This window comes from Leptodactylus fuscus, chromosome 7 (genome assembly GCF_031893055.1).
Source record: "Leptodactylus fuscus isolate aLepFus1 chromosome 7, aLepFus1.hap2, whole genome shotgun sequence".
NCBI classification, from domain to species: domain Eukaryota; kingdom Metazoa; phylum Chordata; class Amphibia; order Anura; family Leptodactylidae; genus Leptodactylus; species Leptodactylus fuscus.
The window spans coordinates 141,821,776-141,841,412 of NC_134271.1; the positions used below are offsets into that span (position 1 = coordinate 141,821,776).

At 48.1% G+C, this 19,637-nt stretch overlaps 2 protein-coding genes across 2 annotated transcripts in view; both read left to right on the forward strand.

Moving 5' to 3' along the window:
* LOC142214600 (uncharacterized) overlaps nucleotides 1-4,342 on the forward strand; it is a 43,293-nt gene extending 38,951 nt beyond the window's left edge. Inside the window, exon 7 of the mRNA XM_075283542.1 lies at nucleotides 4,307-4,342. Coding sequence (XP_075139643.1) covers nucleotides 4,307-4,342 — 36 coding nt within the window. The remainder of the gene's footprint in view (nucleotides 1-4,306) is intronic.
* PEAR1 (platelet endothelial aggregation receptor 1) overlaps nucleotides 1-19,637 on the forward strand; it is a 120,071-nt gene that overhangs the window by 20,008 nt on the left and 80,426 nt on the right. The gene's annotated exons all lie outside the window — the stretch shown is intronic.

The window sequence follows — 19,637 nt, forward strand, 5'->3', positions numbered from 1 at the left end:
CACAGTGACTGCAACAGCAGAATAGTGAGCGCAGCTCTGGATTATAATACAGGATAAGTAATGTAATGTATGTACACAGTGACTGCACCAGCAGAATAGTGAGCGCAGCTCTGGAGTATAATACAGGATGTAACTCAGGATCAGTACAGGATAAGTAATGTAATGTATGTACACAGTGACTGAACCAGCAGAATAGTGAGCGCAGCTCTGGAGTATAATAAAAGATAAGTAATGTAATGTATGTACACAGTGACTGCACCAGCAGAATAGTGAGCGCAGCTCTGGAGTATAATACAGGATAAGTAATGTAATGTATGTACACAGTGACTGCACCAGCAGAATAGTGAGCGCAGCTCTGGAGTATAATACAGGATGTAACTCAGGATCAGTACAGGATAAGTAATGTAATGTATGTACACAGTGACTGTACCAGCAGAATAGTGAGCGCAGCTCTGGGGGATAATACAGGATAAGTAATGTAATGTATGTACACAGTGACTGTACCAGCAGAATAGTGAGTGCAGCTCTGGAGTATAATACAGGATGTAACTCAGGATCAGTACAGGATAAGTAATGTAATGTATGTACACAGTGACTGTACCAGCAGAATAGTGAGCGCAGCTCTGGAGTATGATACAGAATGTAACTCAGGATCAGTACAGGATAAGTAATGTAATGTATGTACACAGTGACTGTACCAGCAGAATAGTGAGTGCAGCTCTGGAGTATAATACAGGATAAGTAATGTAATGTATGTACACAGTGACTGTACCAGCAGAATAGTGAGTGCAGCTCTGGAGTATAATACAGGATAAGTAATGTAATGTATGTACACAGTGACTATACCAGCAGAATAGTGAGCGCAGCTCTGGGGGATAATACAGGATAAGTAATGTAATGTATGTACACAGTGACTGTACCAGCAGAATAGTGAGCGCATCTTTTGAGTATAATACAGAATAAGAAATGTAATATATATACACAGTGACTGTACCAGCAGAATAGTGAGTGCAGCTCTGGAGTATAATACAGGATAAGTAATGTAATGTATGTACACAGTGACTGCACCAGCAGAATAGTGAGTGCAGCTCTGGAGTATAATACAGGATGTAACTCAGGATAAGTAATGTAATGTATGTACACAGTGACTGTACCAGCAGAATAGTGAGCGCAGCTCTGGAGTATAATAAAAGATAAGTAATGTAATGTATGTACACAGTGACTGCACCAGCAGAATAGTGAACGCAGCTCTGGAGTATAATACAGGATAAGTAATGTAATGTATGTACACAGTGACTGCACCAGCAGAATAGTGAGCGCAGCTCTGGAGTATAATACAGGATGTAACTCAGGATCAGTACAGGATAAGTAATGTAATGTATGTACACAGTGACTGTACCAGCAGAATAGTGAGCGCAGCTCTGGGGGATAATACAGGATAAGTAATGTAATGTATGTACACAGTGACTGTACCAGCAGAATAGTGAGTGCAGCTCTGGAGTATAATACAGGATGTAACTCAGGATCAGTACAGGATAAGTAATGTAATGTATGTACACAGTGACTGTACCAGCAGAATAGTGAGCGCAGCTCTGGAGTATAATAAAAGATAAGTAATGTAATGTATGTACACAGTGACTGCACCAGCAGAATAGTGAGCGCAGCTCTGGAGTATAATACAGGATAAGTAATGTAATGTATGTACACAGTGACTGCACCAGCAGAATAGTGAGCGCAGCTCTGGAGTATAATAAAAGATAAGTAATGTAATGTATGTACACAGTGACTGCACCAGCAGAATAGTGAGCACAGCTCTGGAGTATAATACAGGATAAGTAATGTAATGTATGTACACAGTGACTGCACCAGCAGAATAGTGAGCGCAGCTCTGGAGTATAATACAGTATAAGTAATATAATGTATGTACACAGTGACTGTACCAGCAGAATAGTGAGCGCAGCTCTGGAGTATAATACAGGATAAGTAATGTAATGTATGTACACAGTGACTGCACCAGCAGAATAGTGAGTGCAGCTCTGGGGGATAATACAGGATAAGTAATGTAATGTATGTACACAGTGACTGTACCAGCAGAATAGTGAGTGCAGCTCTGGAATATAATACAGGATGTAACTCAGGATCAGTACAGGATAAGTAATGTAATGTATGTACACAGTGACTGTACCAGCAGAATAGTGAGGGCAGCTCTGGGGGATAATACAGGATAAGTAATGTAATGTATGTACACAGTGACTGTACCAGCAGAATAGTGAGCGCAGCTCTGGAGTATAATACAGAATGTAACTCAGGATCAGTACAGGATAAGTAATGTAATGTATGTACACAGTGACTGTACCAGCAGAATAGTGAGTGCAGCTCTGGAGTATAATACAGGATAAGTAATGTAATGTATGTACACAGTGACTGTACCAGCAGAATAGTGAGCGCAGCTCTGGAGTATAATACAGGATAAGTAATGTAATATTTGACTCCACTTTTCTATGAAGACCATACCTACGGTATATACTGTATAAACTGATGGTCATACCCTTTAAAGTGACAGTCCACAATAGAGGTAATGGTTATGGGTGAGCCCTGATACATGACTGCTACCATAATGGTCTTCCTTGCAGTCCACCTTGTCCTACTTATCACGTATGGCGTAGCTGCTGCCATTCTCCTCTTCCGGTCATTAAGCAGCGCCGCGTGTAGTACCACCTGATGGCTTCCTTTTCCTTCCCGCATCTCAGAGCCCAGGACTTTCTACACCCTCCCCCCAATAACCAGTCAGACAATTTCCTGCTTTTATTATGAAGATTAAAATTTCCTGCCAGTACACAGGAATGCCGCTCACAAACAGCAGGGAGGCCTGATCATATCTACAAACTATGTACGCGACCCTAGAAATGTGCCAACTAATCTGATGAGCCGGAAAACACTAAACAACCGGACACGACGGGCATAGCGTGACACTCCTAGTATTATATTTATTAGCATTATTATATTTATTTTTAAATTATATATTTATTATTAAATTAATATTAAAATTATTATTACTTTAATATTGGGTTCATTATTAAATAATCTACAGAGACTGGTGTATCTAAGCCTATCATACAATATGGGATACCATCTGAAGAGCTGATGTACCTAAGACTGCTGAGCCAATGAGGGGAATTTTCGAGCCCAGTGTTATCCCCTGTGCCAGTGGGCACACCTCTTCATACATGGGCCATGCACCTGGAGTCTGGTGGGGTCATGACATAATAAATGTGGTGGGATCATGACACCCACCCCATCATGCCCATATTATGGGACATTATCACCGACCCCATCATGTTCACATTATGAGACATTATCACCGACCCCATCATGTTCACATTATGAGACATTATCACCGACCCCATCATGTTCACATTATGAGACATTATCACCGACTCCATCATGCCCATATTTTGGGACAGTGGCGTGTGCCGCGCAATTACACCAGTTTTTATATCGCAAATGGCCTTTAAAAAAAGTAGCAAACCCAAGGCTTGCACATATTTCATGCCAAAAAACTTGTGAAAAATTATAATAAATCTAATCCAATCAGTGGCGTAACTACCGTGGAAGCAGCGGAGGCAGCTGCCACAGGGCCCGGGACATTAGGAGCCTGACGACAGCCGCTACCGCTGCGTCTTTTTTAATAGGCTGTTACCGACTGGAGTTACTCCAGATGGTAACGGGCTCTACTTACTTACCGATCCTGGCAGGGGCGGGCCCAGCAAACATCATTATTATACTGAGGGGTCTTTTCAGACCCCCGAGTATAATGATTGGAGGCCCGGGAGAGGTAAGGGAACATAACAAACAGTGTTACTTACCTCTCCACGTTCCGTGAAGGCTTCGGGGCCTACTTGTGTGACGTCACAGACATCACATGACCTTATGCGTCGCGACGCAGGCCCCCGGTCACATGACGTCCCTGATGTCATTGAAGATAGACGACAGCGGGGAGTGCAGGGATAGGTAAGTAACAGTGTTTATGTTTGTATCCCCCTCTCGGTCTCCGATTATTATACTCTGGGGTCTGAAAAGACAGTACCAACATTCACTGCTAACTGCTTCCCCCCCAACAGTCCAGCAGAGACCCTATCCAATGGCCTTTGACCTCCTGACAACTCTGCGGAATCAGACAATACACTGTATATGTATGTGTAGTCATCCGGCACCGCAGGGTGATCTGTGTATTTCCATGGGATCCCATCTATAACAGGAGACATGTGCCCGCTCTCCCAGGGATTTTCTCGCTCTAATTTTACAGCATCTTTCTCGTAATTCTGGAGAGAAGCCAAGATAAACCGCCATCAGTGTAATAACGTCTACCCCGGGACTAATAGCACCGTACTATACATCATGTGACATCATAACACCATACGTCAATGAGCCGGCGATACCAGATGCCCAGGAAAAGTTCTAAAAGCACTGGGTTTGGATTGTCTGCAGCACAGAGTGTTTCAGGAGAGGACTGTTCTGATCATGTAGGTGATAGTGACCTGTCCAGTCATGTGACGATGTTGCTGAAGACAGGCTGCAAGGGTCAAAAGTAGGGTTGAGCGATCGGGATCAGAAAAGATCGGATTCCGATTGGCGATCGAGCATACTTCACGATCAGGATCGGCTGGAAAATGATCGAAAATCGGATTTTAAAAATGGTAGTGATTGCTACGTCTGCTCCCCCTATAGCTATGCCCCTGTACAGGTGAGCAGCTGTGTATGTGGGTCTATATCCCTAGCACAGAACATACAGGACCCTGGCGCAGTACCCCGTGCAGTCAGCACTCCTGCAAACAAGGGATCCGTCCCAATGAAAACCAGATTGTAATGTTAAGTGAGACTTCAGGGACCGCTCCATCTACTCCTACACGCTCCACGCCTTTTGGCAGATGGTCGGACATTTCCCCCATCTGAATGCTATCAGACAGTGTAGAGATTGCCATCTATAGCGGCTATAAATATAGATATACATGCTGTATACTATAGGACAGAACTGCTAACGTATACACGTAGACTGGATTGGAAGAGTCTATGGGGATGGCCTTGGGCTGTCATGTGGACAGTTAATAAGAGAAAAATTAGAGGAATTGTCCACTTTAGAGAATATCGTATCGGGTTACAGATCCCCAGGCACAAACTGACCACAAATGTACTGGTTTTTTGGACACTGTCCGCCTGCACTATTAACTATTGTATTGTCTGCTGATTGTAATAGATATCTACCAAGACATGGGATGGACTTTCCTTGTGGCTATATATAATATTAGGGGTCAAATGTGAAAGCAGACACCCCAGTTATAAGTAATACAGTCTGTTATAGCTGAATAATAATTGCTAACTCATCTTTATCAAGCTTAAAGGGAATGTTCACTTTACATAAAATGGAATTAATCTTCATTAAAAGTATTGATACCTAGTTACATCCTGTATTATACTCCAGAGCTGCCCTCACTATTCTGCTGGTGCAGTCACTGTGTACATACATTACATGACTGATAAAATGGTCTAGTCTGAGCTGTGCCTACTTCCAATCCCCCGTTCTTGTGTCTCCCCAATAACACACTGACAAATTGGCTGGAAGTTAAGGCCACAGCGGCCAATTTTATTAAACACCATCTTAACAAAATGTCCTTAAACAAAACCAAGAATAACAATGACATTATACATCATCCTCCCCCCACAATCAATTCTACCCTGACATAAGGAGGGGTCTCTGAAGGGCCTATTTACCCCACCTTAGAATAGCAAGACTCCGGCTATTACCCCTGGCCGTGCACACCTAGCCCAAGGGCACCCACACCGGAGTGTAACCGTCCTGGGTACCCTGCCTCAGGACTTCAACCATTAAGTTTCACCAAACAACCTCCAGACTGACAAGTGGGTGGAGTTAACCCCCTCTTGTCCTCTACCCCCGTTTAGCCTACAAAGACCCCTCCTGACCACGCCGCCGTGACAAGTAAAATTTAGGGAGGGCGGGCGGGACAACTTTCCACCTTGATTCTCCTTGCTGGAATGAGCCCCTCACTAGCAGCCCCTATTTACCAAATAACTCTTAGCTAACCCGCCCCTGTGTCCCTGACTTCACCTTTTCACCTAAACTTGACCTACTAGCTCTCATCCCATTTCTAGTCATGTGCTCCACTCCACTACCCTTTCAGGTCCGCTACGTTCTGCTGTCTTGACTGATAAAATGGTCTAGTCTGAGCTGTGCCTACTTCCAATCCCCCGTTCTTGTGTCTCCCCAATAACACACTGACAAATTGGCTGGAAGTTAAGGCCACAGCGGCCAATTTTATTAAACACCATCTTAACAAAATGTCCTTAAACAAAACCAAGAATAACAATGACATTATACATCATCCTCCCCCCACAATCAATTCTACCCTGACATAAGGAGGGGTCTCTGAAGGGCCTATTTACCCCACCTTAGAATAGCAAGACTCCGGCTATTACCCCTGGCCGTGCACACCTAGCCCAAGGGCACCCACACCGGAGTGTAACCGTCCTGGGTACCCTGCCTCAGGACTTCAACCATTAAGTTTCACCAAACAACCTCCAGACTGACAAGTGGGTGGAGTTAACCCCCTCTTGTCCTCTACCCCCGTTTAGCCTACAAAGACCCCTCCTGACCACGCCGCCGTGACAAGTAAAATTTAGGGAGGGCGGGCGGGACAACTTTCCACCTTGATTCTCCTTGCTGGAATGAGCCCCTCACTAGCAGCCCCTATTTACCAAATAACTCTTAGCTAACCCGCCCCTGTGTCCCTGACTTCACCTTTTCACCTAAACTTGACCTACTAGCTCTCATCCCATTTCTAGTCATGTGCTCCACTCCACTACCCTTTCAGGTCCGCTACGTTCTGCTGTCTTGACTGATAAAATGGTCTAGTCTGAGCTGTGCCTACTTCCAATCCCCCGTTCTTGTGTCTCCCCAATAACACACTGACAAATTGGCTGGAAGTTAAGGCCACAGCGGCCAATTTTATTAAACACCATCTTAACAAAATGTCCTTAAACAAAACCAAGAATAACAATGACATTATACATCATCCTCCCCCCACAATCAATTCTACCCTGACATAAGGAGGGGTCTCTGAAGGGCCTATTTACCCCACCTTAGAATAGCAAGACTCCGGCTATTACCCCTGGCCGTGCACACCTAGCCCAAGGGCACCCACACCGGAGTGTAACCGTCCTGGGTACCCTGCCTCAGGACTTCAACCATTAAGTTTCACCAAACAACCTCCAGACTGACAAGTGGGTGGAGTTAACCCCCTCTTGTCCTCTACCCCCGTTTAGCCTACAAAGACCCCTCCTGACCACGCCATGACGGGCGGGGGTGACTCCTTACTCCCGCGCGTCTCCCCACAAACGCAGAGCTCTCTCAATGCCATCCTGGATGCCAAGCAACCATATGTCCAAGCCGATGGCATTGAGATGCACCCCATCAGGCCTAAAAAGATCCGGAGACGCCACCTCCAACTCTCGATGTCGAACCACTAAACCGCCATTTCGAGCCACGAACCTGCCTACCATCTTGTTAAGCTTAATCCGAGCCCTGTTGATGCCCGCTGCCGAGCGAGCGTGCCGCCAGGACAGCCGAGCCACAATGTCTGACCACACCACTATCAGCCCAGGAAAAGTCGCCCACAAACGTAACAAGTCCAACTTAATATCCCGAGTGACTTCCCGGGCCGCACGCAATCCCAGATCATTCCCCCCTGCATGGATGACTAACACATCGGGGGCTCTATCCATGTCCACGAAATACTGGAGCTCACCTAACAGCCGGAACCACAGCAAGCCCCTAACCCCGATCCACTTGACCTGCACCGCCGACCTGTCGAAGCCCAAATGTCGCCCGGACGGCCGAGCATCAGCGCGAACTCCACCCCAATGGACATATGAGTGGCCAGCAATCCAGACCAAGCACACGGACGACCCTGAAACACAATAACAAAAAATAAGCAGAACATACCCCTCAAACCCCCCGACCAGAAAAAGCACCCCTCAACCACTCACAGCAAATGCGGCCTCACATACGAACGGAAACGATCAGACTCCCACCGCCCGATACGCCTGATCACCTCCGCCGGCAAACCCCACCGGGACGCCTCAGTGGCGGCCCCTATCCGAAAGGAATGTGAACTAAAATCACCCGGTACCAACCCCAAAACCGACAAACCTTTCCGCAACACCTGAACAAACTGGAACCTCGACAAGCAGGACAAGTCCCTGTGCACCAATAATGGCAGACCTCCAGTCGGGCGCAGACACAAGAAAGCCTCAAAACACCCCACAGGGCAGACCACCGACCCCGGCAGGCGCTGCAAGCGCACGACTAAACCCCTGCCTTCCTGATCCGTCTTGGAGCGCCGGATACGGCACACCAAAACCCCCCCAGAAACCCGACAATCGCCCAACAACAAACCACCCGGGCAGGCCCGGCTACGGGAGACCAACTCTGAAATACGGAAGGCCCCAAAAAATGCCAACGAAAAGGCCAAGCTAAACAAGCACACCTCATACTCCGACACACAAACCCGCCCCAAAATCCCCACTAAGTCGCGAACGATCTCAAAAGACAACGGACGCCGACGATCTCTAACAACTGAACCCCGGCGGAAACCCTTAACCGCCTGGCGCACTAAGAAACATTTCGTAAAATCCCGAAGACCCTTAAATTTAAACCAAAATGCTAAAGCTGACAAACTCCGGGACAACCCCGACGGAGAGACCCCGGAACTGAAAGCCGAACCCACGAAAACCAAAACGGAGGCCTCCAAGTCTTCCGGCATCTGCGCCCCATGCAGCTCCCCCAACAACACCTCCCAATCCGACCAAACCCGAGCATACCCAGACCAGGTAGAGTCCCCTACAGACCGCCCCACCAGAGACAACGCCATACTTAGACCAGCGACCATAACTCCTCTGGGCAAGGTATCGCTTCTGCGTCCGCCTCCGGCGCCACCTCCCGAAATCTGTCCCACTGAAAACGAGAGATGGAGTCAGCGATCACATTAATAGAACCCGGCAAATGCACAGCAACAAAATGCGAATTAAGCTCAAGCCCCCGCAACACCAAACGACGCAGCAACCGAACAACTGGCGGCGAGTTAGCGGACTGTGAGTTAATGGCTTGGACCACGCCCAGATTGTCACAGAGGAAGCGGACCCTGCGGTCCCGCAACCGGTCTCCCCAAATAACCGTCGCCACCACGATTGGAAAAAGTTCCAACAATGCCAAATTCCGCACCCAACCATTCACTCTCCAAGCCTGAGGCCACTCCCCCACACACCACTGTCCCTGAAAGTAAGCCCCAAACCCATGCGCCCCGGAAGCGTCTGTAAACAGTTCCAGGTCAACATTGGAAACCAGAGCCCCCTGCAACAGCGAGTGACCGTTATATTTGGACAAAAAACCCTCCCAAACCAACAGATCCTCCCGCAATTCAGACCCCAACCGAACAAAATGAAAAGGACGCCGAACGCCCGCCGTGGCCCTGGCCAGGCGCCGGCAAAACACCCTGCCCATAGGCATAATGCGACAAGCAAAATTAAGACGCCCCAACAGGGACTGCAATTCTCGCAACCTAACTTTCCTCAATCGCACTGCCCGACCCACCAGCTCCCGCAACTCGAGCAATTTGTCCTCCGGCAAACGGCACTCCAGCCGCACAGTGTCGATAACAATGCCCAAGAACTTAATCACAGTAGCCGGCCCTTCAGTCTTCTCCGGTGCCAGAGGAACGCCAAATTCCCCACAAACGTCCACCATCATCTGCAACAGCAGAGAACACACCCACGTACCCGGAGGGCCAATGAACAGGAAGTCATCAAGGTAGTGCAAGACCGAGTCCACTTGAACTCGATGACGCACTACCCACTCTAAAAAGGTGCTGAACTCCTCGAAATAAGCGCAGGAGATCGAGCACCCCATAGGCAAACATTTATCCACAAAATAGCCGTCCTGCCATTTGCACCCGAGAAGGTGGAAGCTATCAGGATGCACCGGTAAAAGACGGAAGGCCGCCTCTATGTCAGTCTTAGCAAGCAGCGTCCCCCGGCCATATCGCCGCACCCAAGCCAAGGCCGCATCGAAGGACGCATAAGACACCGCACACAAAGCCGGATCGATCCCATCGTTTACCGACCCCCCTTCAGGATGGGACAAATGATGAATGAGGCGGAATTTATTAGCCTCCTTCTTGGGAACCACTCCCAAGGGTGAGACCCGAAGGAAATCCAGAGGAGGACGAACAAACGGCCCTGCCATACGACCCAATTCCACCTCTTTCGCCAATTTTGCCGACACCACCTCAGGGTGAGCCAGAGCCGACGCCAAATTCCTAGGCTCCCCCCCTCCCCCCAAATTAGAACAAGGAATGCGAAACCCCTCCGAAAAACCTTTAAACAACCGCGCGGCCGCCGCCCTACTTGGATATCGCCCGAGAGACTCCGCCATCCTTTCCACCCTCACCGGCGTCGCCCCTCTTGTTGTCAGTATCCCCTCCCTTACCTTTACCCTTCTTGAAGCATCGAGTGAGGGGGTGAGCACCCCCACAGCCCGAGCACTCGTGTTTGAAGCGACAGTCGTTTCCAAATTTACACTGCCCCTCATTGTACTGCCAACAGCACCCCCTACCGCCGCCTGCCGACCGACCCGACGATGACCCAGATCCGCCGGCCCCTTCCCGAAAGGACTGACCCCCACCCCCTTTAGTGGCCGCCATCAGCTTCATCCAGGAGCTGATGTCCTTGTGGTCCCATCGCAAGGAAGGCCGCACCGCCTTCCGCTGACGGAAGTGCTCGTCATACCTGAGCCACGCATTACCCCCGTAGACCCGGTACGCATCGCCGATGGAATCGAGGTAACAAAACAAAGCCGAACAATCCTCCGGCGCCCGCTCCCCAACCACACTGGCCAAGATGCAGAAGGCCTGGAGCCAGTTAGAGAAAGTACGAGGAATGAGCCTATAACGGCGCCGTTCCTCCTCCTCTTTCTTGCACTCATCGGGTTTAACCCTATCCAGATTAAACTTTTCAAGGGGGAGGAGGGAGAAGATCTCCACATACTCCCCCTTCCATATCCTTTCCCTCACTTCTGGCTTCAGATGAACCCCCAACGGCCCCTCGAAGCACACATAGACTTCCCCTTTCGCTGAGTCCGCCATGCGAACCTCATCTCTAACCTTAGCCACCTCCGCGCTAGGCACCACCTCACCAGTATGAGCCCCCCCCACTACCGCGCCCGGGGACGCACCCAGGTACCCCGCAGCAAGCCCACTACCAGTATCGTCGACCACAGGGACCGGAGGAGAGGAACCCACCCCCCCCAAAGGACCCCCGCCCCGACTCGCCACCGCCGAAGCACCCTGGGCCGCAACCTGACCCGCCGCCCCCCAAACACTAATGGGAGACCCCCCGCCAAACCCCCCCCCGGCACCCAGAAGCTGTTGAAAACCCTGAAGGACACCCTGAAAACCAGACAGCAAGCCAAAAGGATCCCCTGCCCCCACCCCCCCCCCAGGTGCAGAAGGGGTGACGTTCCACTCACCAGCCCCAACGGGGAGAAGAGCCTCGGCAGCCGTCCCTCCTGTAGATAGTCCTCCTCCTGTAAGCGATGATGCTGCAGCAGTGCCAGGATGGCAGGCCAGTGAAGCGCCGCCCGCAGGGCCCAAAACAGAAGAATTCCCCGCCGGGCTGCTCCTGCAGCCAGCCCGCTCTCCGGGCGTTCCTTGTTGCCTAGGCTGCGTCGGAGGGGGTGTGTCCAGAGGCTCCGCCCCCTCCCCGGAAGCCGGAAACTCGTCGTCGGAAGGGGCGGGGCTATCCAGACCAGCGCCCGCCCTGCTGCCAGCCTCCACCTGGAAATCCAAAGATGGCCGACGCCCCAGCACTTCCGGTGAGGCCGCAGCTCCGTGCACCAGGCCTGAAGCCCGGCCCCCCTCCTGGGAAGCCGGGATGGACGTCGGGGAAGGAGATAGAGGCTCCGGAGCACCGCCGGACCTCCGCACAGTTCTAGCCCTCCCCCTGCTCGGAGCATCAGCAGAGGGGGAGGCCGCAGCAGCACTCACTGAATCCCGTCGCCGGGGGGAAGGGGACACGCGCCGGGATCCCCCCGGAGCCGCACGCCCAGGCCGCATGGCAGGATTCCTCCTAGCACTGCCCCCTGCCGAACGAGACTGCCGACCGGGAGACAGCGCCGGAGGGTCCCTAGCGGGGCTCCTTCTGCGTCGCCTGGGCTGCGGGGACAGCTCAGGGCTGAGCCGTTCTGGAGGACGTGCACGCCGTCTGGGCGGCCGAAGATCCCCTCCAGGGGCAGGAGAAGCGACCACTGGAGAGGCCCCTAAGAAGCGCTCCTGGAGCCAGCCAGTGCCCCGGTGTAGAGCAGTCTGGCGAATCTCACGGAGCAGCGCGTCTAGATCCATGGTAAGGCACAACTTTCCACCTTGATTCTCCTTGCTGGAATGAGCCCCTCACTAGCAGCCCCTATTTACCAAATAACTCTTAGCTAACCCGCCCCTGTGTCCCTGACTTCACCTTTTCACCTAAACTTGACCTACTAGCTCTCATCCCATTTCTAGTCATGTGCTCCACTCCACTACCCTTTCAGGTCCGCTACGTTCTGCTGTCTTTACTTATCCTGTACTTATCCTGAGTTACATCCTGTATTATACTCCAGAGCTGCGCTCACTATTCTGCTGGTACAGTCACTGTTTACATACATTACATTACTTATCCTGTATTATACTCCAGAGCTGTCCTCACTATTCTGCTGGTACAGTCACTGTGTACATACATTACATTACTTATCCTGTATTATGCTCCAGAGCTGCACTCACTATTCTGCTGGTACAGTCACTGTGTACATACATTACATTACTTATCCTGTATTATGCTCCAGAGCTGTACTCACTATTCTGCTGGTACAGTCACTGTTTACATACATTACATTACTTATCCTGTATTATACTCCAGAGCTGCGCTCACTATTCTGCTGGTGCAGTCACTGTGTACATACATTACATTACTTATCCTGTATTATACTCCAGAGCTGCACTCACTATCCTGCTGGTACAGTCACTGTGTACATACATTACATTACTTATCCTGTATTATACTCCAGAGCTGCGCTCACTATTCTGCTGGTACAGTCACTGTGTACATACATTACATTATTTATCCTGTATTATACTCCAGAGCTGCACTCACTATTCTGCTGGTACAGTCACTGTTTACATACATTACATTACTTATCCTGTATTATACTCCAGAGCTGCGCTCACTATTCTGCCGGTACAGTCACTGTGTACATACATTACATTACTTATCCTGTATTATACTCCAGAGCTGCGCTCACTATTCTGCTGGTACAGTCACTGTGTACATACATTACATTACTTATCCTGTATTATACTCCAGAGCTGCCCTCACTATTCTGCTGGTACAGTCACTGTGTACATACATTACATTATTTATCCTGTATTATACTCCAGAGCTGCACTCACTATTCTGCTGGTACAGTCATTGTTTACATACAATATATTACTTATCCTGTACTGATCCTGAGTTACATCCTGTATTATACTCCAGAGCTGCGCTCACTATTCTACTGGTACAGTCACTGTGTACATACATTACATTACTTATCCTGTATTATACTCCAGAGCTGCGCTCACTATTCTGCTAGTACAGTCACTGTGTACATACATTACATTACTGATCCTGTGTTACATCCTGTATTATACTCCAGAGCTGCGCTCACTATTCTGCTGGTACAGTCACTGTGTACATACATTACATTACTTATCCTGTATTATACTCCAGAGCTGCGCTCACTATTCTGCTAGTACAGTCACTGTGTACATACATTACATTACTTATCCTGTGTTATACTCCAGAGCTGCGCTCACTATTCTGCTAGTACAGTCACTGTGTACATACATTACATTACTTATCCTGTGTTATACTCCAGAGCTGCGCTCACTATTCTGCTGGTACAGTCATTGTTTACATACATTATATTACTTATCCTGTATTATACTCCAGAGCTGCGCTCACTATTCTGCTGGTACAGTCACTGTGTACATACATTACATTACTTATCCTGTATTATACTCCAGAGCTGCGCTCACTATTCTGCTGGTGCAGTCATTGTTTACATACATTACATTACTTATCCTGTACTGATCCTGAGTTACATCCTGTATTATTCTCCAGAGCTGCGCTCACTATTCTGCTGGTACAGTCACTATGTACATACATTACATTACTTATCCTGTATTATACTCCAGAGCTGCACTCACTATTCTGCTGGTACAGTCACTGCGTACATACATTACATTACTTATCCTGTATTATACTCCAGAGCTGCGCTCACTATTCTGCTGGTACAGTCATTGTTTACATACATTATATTACTTATCCTGTATTATACTCCAGAGCTGCGCTCACTATTCTGCTGGTACAGTCACTGTGTACATACATTACATTACTTATCCTGTATTATACTCCAGAGCTGCGCTCACTATTCTGCTGGTGCAGTCATTGTTTACATACATTATATTACTTATCCTGTACTGATCCTGAGTTACATCCTGTATTATTCTCCAGAGCTGCGCTCACTATTCTGCCGGTGCAGTCTGTAAGTGAGTACAGTATGTGAATGCTGCTCTGGCCTTATTGCCTACAGAAAGAAGACCTGTCCTTTTCCCAACACCAATATTTCTGGACATTTGGGATTGTGCCCTAGATGTGTTACATACTCAGGGATTGGGTGCCAATGTGTGACAATAGTGGGCAGCAGGGGGCGAGCTTCCGGCAGGACAATATGGGAATATCTATAAATGGGAGTACCAACCTTCACCCAACCCCTCATGATGCCGCCTCTCGTGCCGTCCATGTACACATTTACTATCAATATTTCTTCTGTTTCCTCGCTTTATGAAATTGGGTTAAAAACTAGAGATTATGGCCAAAAGCATGAGCCAAACGGCTGAAATGAGTGGGATGAGAGTGGAGCCAGCCGCGCGGCCGAGCATTACAGAAAATCTGGTTTTAATTGTATGGGAGACGTTGTGCAGTCACACCCATAGAGCGCTCGCCCTCCTGGGGCCAGGTCTGTCTCCTCTATATGTGTAAGTCCTACTGATATGTATGGGACCTGGAGGTAGAAGGTCCTGTCTAGCAGCCGTGTGAGCAGGACTAGGCCCGGACAGGTTTCCATTCATTGACAGCAAGCAGTAAAACACAAAGTACATTAATAGGTTGCTGAAGTTTTCTTTAGCTGACTGTATAAGCCCGGAGGACCCCTTTAAGTGCTAGAAGTATATCAGGTCTCACGTCATATACTTCATCGTGTAATCGCGGGAGGATTTGTGCAGCTTCCAGTCTATGTACACTGAACTTGTCAGACAGGCTGGGGCCCCCGGAGTAGATTACTGAGGGGAACACACAGCGAGGGGTTTCTCCCTAAGGAGGACGGGTCACTTGAAGAAATGTAGGAGGCCACCGAAACCACCTGACAGAAACCTGACACATCCCCCGCTTACTTATCACATGAGCTGGCCCCGGGCCCTCGCAGCGGCGGTGCGGGCTTCACTGACTGTGTATTTATAGATGTGATTCATGGCTCTTCATTCATATCCTTGAAGTCCTGCTTCATTTCTGAGATGGTCGTGTTTAGTCTGCCTTGTCCCGAACTGAAAAGTTTATCGAGTTGGGATTGTTCCAGTGAAAAGGAGAAAGCTAGTAAATCCGGATATTTGGACTTTTGCCCTAGTCCCTTTTGTCTAGAAGTTCAGTGTCCTAAGCCCTGGTGTCTAGTGTTTCATTGCCCTAGTCCCTGGTAACTAGAGATTCAGTGTCCTAGTCCCTGGTGCCTAGTGGTTCAGTACTCTAGTATCTGGTGTCTAGAGGTCCAGCGACTGGCGGACCTGGTGCCCTATTTCCTGAAGTCTAGTGGTTCAGTGCCCTGGTCTCTGGTGGCTTGTGGTTTAGTTCTCTAGTCCCTGATGTCTAGTGGTTCACTTCCCTAGGCCCTCTTGTCTAGATATTCAGTGCCCTAGTCCTTAGTAACTAGAGATTCAGTACCCTAGTGCCTTATGTCTAGTGGTTCAGTGTCTTAGTCTCTGGTGTCTAGTGGTTCAGTGCCCTAGTCCTTGATGTCTAGTGGTTCAGTGCCCTAGTCCTTGATGTCTAGTGGTTCACTACCCTAGTCCTTGATGTCTAGTGGTTCACTACCCTAGTCCTTGATGTCTAGTGGTTCACTACCCTAGTCCCTAGTGGTTCAGTGCACTAGTCCTTGATGTCTAGTGATTCACTACCCTAGTCCTTGATGTCTAGTGGTTCACTACCCTAGTCCTTGATGTCTAGTGGTTCACTACCCTAGTCCTTGATGTCTAGTGGTTCACTACCCTAGTCCTTGATGTCTAGTGGTTCACTACCCTAGTCCTTGATGTCTAGTGGTTCACTACCCTAGTCCCTAGTGGTTCAGTGCACTAGTCCTTGATGTCTAGTGATTCACTACCCTAGTCCTTGATGTCTAGTGGTTCACTACCCTAGTCCTTGATGTCTAGTGGTTCACTACCCTAGTCCCTAGTGGTTCAGTGCACTAGTCCTTGATGTCTAGTGGTTCACTACCCTAGTCCCTAGTGGTTCAGTGCACTAGTCCTTGATGTCTAGTGGTTCACTACCCTAGTCCTTGATGTCTAGTGATTCACTACCCTAGTCCTTGATGTCTAGTGGTTCACTACCCTAGTCCTTGATGTCTAGTGGTTCACTACCCTAGTCCTTGATGTCTAGTGGTTCACTACCCTAGTCCTTGATCTCTAGTGGTTCACTACCCTAGTTCCTGGTGTCTAGTGGTTCAGTTCCCCAGTCCTTGATGTCTAGTGGTTCACTACCCTAGTTCTTGATGTCTAGTGGTTCACTACTCTAGTCCTTGATGTCTAGTGGTTCACTAACCTAGTCCTTGATGTCTAGTGGTTCAGTTCCACAGTCCTTGATGTCTATTGGTTCACTACTCTAGTCCTTGATGTCTAGTGGTTCACTACCCTAGTCCATGATGTCTGAAGGTCCAGCGCTCTAGTCCCTGGTTTCTGGCATTTCAGTGCCCTAGTTCCTGATGTCTAATGATTCAGTGCCTTGGTGTCTGGTGGCTTGTGGTTTAGTGCCCTAGTCCCTGGTGTCTAGTGGTTCAGTGCTCTAGTCCTTGATGTCTAATGGTTCAGTACCCTAGTCCTTCATGTCTAGAGGTCCAGCGCCCTAGCCCCTGGTTTCTGGCATTTCAGTGCCCTAGTTCCTGATGTCTAATGGTTCAGTGCCCTGGACTCTGGTGTCTTTTTGTATTAGTGTCCTAGTCCCTGGTGTGTAGTGGTTCAATGCCCTATCTCTGGTGTCTAGTGGTCCCTGGTGTCAGTTGGTGCAGAGCCACAGCTTAATATAGGGTACACTGTCTACAAATTTGGTGCTAAAGCCCTTTAAGCTTTCTTCTGTAGTCTGTTAGGTTAGTACTCTTCAGTCCAGTATGTCTAGAGGTTCAGTGTCCTAGTCCCTGGTGTCTAGTGGTTTCTCTTATTCCATGTTTTATAAAGATTTAATTCCCAGTTCTTCATGTACTATAATTTTGCGCAAAAGCCCTAGTGTCTAGTTCTTCAACATTCAGTCCTATGTGCCAAGATGTGCCTTAGTCCCTGGTGTCTAGTGGTGCCTCTTATTACAGTTTACAGAAGAAAGTTCCTTTTGTAATATAATTTTTTGCCAAATAATGTCTAGTTGACCAGTGATGTGATCTCAATGCCCATTTCCCGTCCTGTAACTCACATTATCCAGTTTTTGGTGGGGGAACATTAGCTCATTTTTTAGGCAGTTTCCTAAAGACAACTCTTCATCCATGTGCCCTGGTGGTATAGTGTTGTCTATGAGTCACATATAACTATTTCCATCCTAATAGACTTTAGGAGGACTTGATGTCATACTAACGCAACGTAAGCAGACATGTTGCGACAGCATCTGACCTTTCATACGGGCATTGAAGGAGTTCCCCCTTAATGCCTCCGCTGACCATGCAGTAACCTGTGCCCAAGTTATGGTTTTATTATCAGTCTCACACAATTTCCTCCTCACAAATACATGAGATATGACCTTGGAAACAATTATTTATCGCACTACTTGCAATCTTCGAGGAACAGGAACAGATGCTTCAGTCTCTTGTGGTTTCAGAAAGTTCATCATGACTATACAGAACAGGGAGTGTCAACAAGACTGAAGGAAACATCAATGACTAGGAGATACTAAAAATGAAAACTAATAAGTATGACCACTCTACAGGAAGCCAGACAGTCATCCTCCTCATACCATGGAGTCCAGAACCTGAAGGCCAAAGGACTTGACCTCCACTGAGAGCTCGTAGCCCTCAGGCCTGATGACTGAGTTACTGCAGAAATTCACATCTCCCATGTGTTTTTGGTCTCCAAATATTTTTTCTTCTAAAGAGTCTCATAACGCTAATAACTGCCTACTATCTATTAATTCTCCCCTCAAGATGCTGAATCATCACCTCCTACACCAAACATCTGCTCGCTATGCTCTTGTGACCTCTTGTCTGCAGGCGATGAGTGTCCAAGACTACAGCAGTGGAGACCATCAGCGATGTGCTATGTGGAGAGGTTAATTGGAAATGCTGAAGTCATGGTCTACTTGGGAATTTTTCAACTTCTCGAAAGACTATAGGATGAAGAACATGTGAGGAACTTTGACTTCGTCCAGAATATATTCTCTCTCAAAAAGATGTTGACTGAGATGTTGACTGAGCATTAATTTGATAGATATTTCACCCTACTTGGACTCCCAACGTGGACATGTTGGTCATGTTCTCGGTGGGTTGCTTATTTCACCTAAGAACATGAACATGAACCATGATCACGAATCGGGCTAGTCTCATCTAAGAATCAAGCATATTGAAAACCAACGTACCCAACCCTATATTTTCTCCAACATCTGCCATCATGGAAGAGTTGAGATATAGTTACCTCAACAGTAACCTGTTCCACCAAAATCGACAGGTTCAACCATCAATTATCTGGATACCTTTAGGGTTGACGGTGATTGATGTCAAGATCTAGAGTGTAGGCTAATGTGTTAGATCCTTTGTTCCTATAAGAGATAAGATGCTCCCAGATTTTGTCGGGGGGAGAGTGGTATGATACCCCTCTACTTGTGCAAGGAGACAATACAATATTAGGTGAATCTTGGAAGACCATCTAATGGGGTGCATTGATTGTCCCCGGTTGACAACCGTCTGGGAGATGAAGCCTTGGCTATGTTGGATTTCAACATGTCTCATCCTTTTGTTCTCAAAGGAAATAAGCTGCTCCAAGAGAAGTCTGGAAGGAGTTTATTGTCATCTTCCTACTAAAAACACATACATACTGTGTGGTGGTACCTGTATTTGGGGGAAATAGGAGGACTTGGCCAACAGCTATCTTTAAAGTGAACCGCTCATAATGATCTCAGAGAAAACATCAAAATAGAACTTTTTCCTACAACAATCTTCCATCCTTCTTCCCACCAATTCAGGTCAACTAGGTCCACATTGT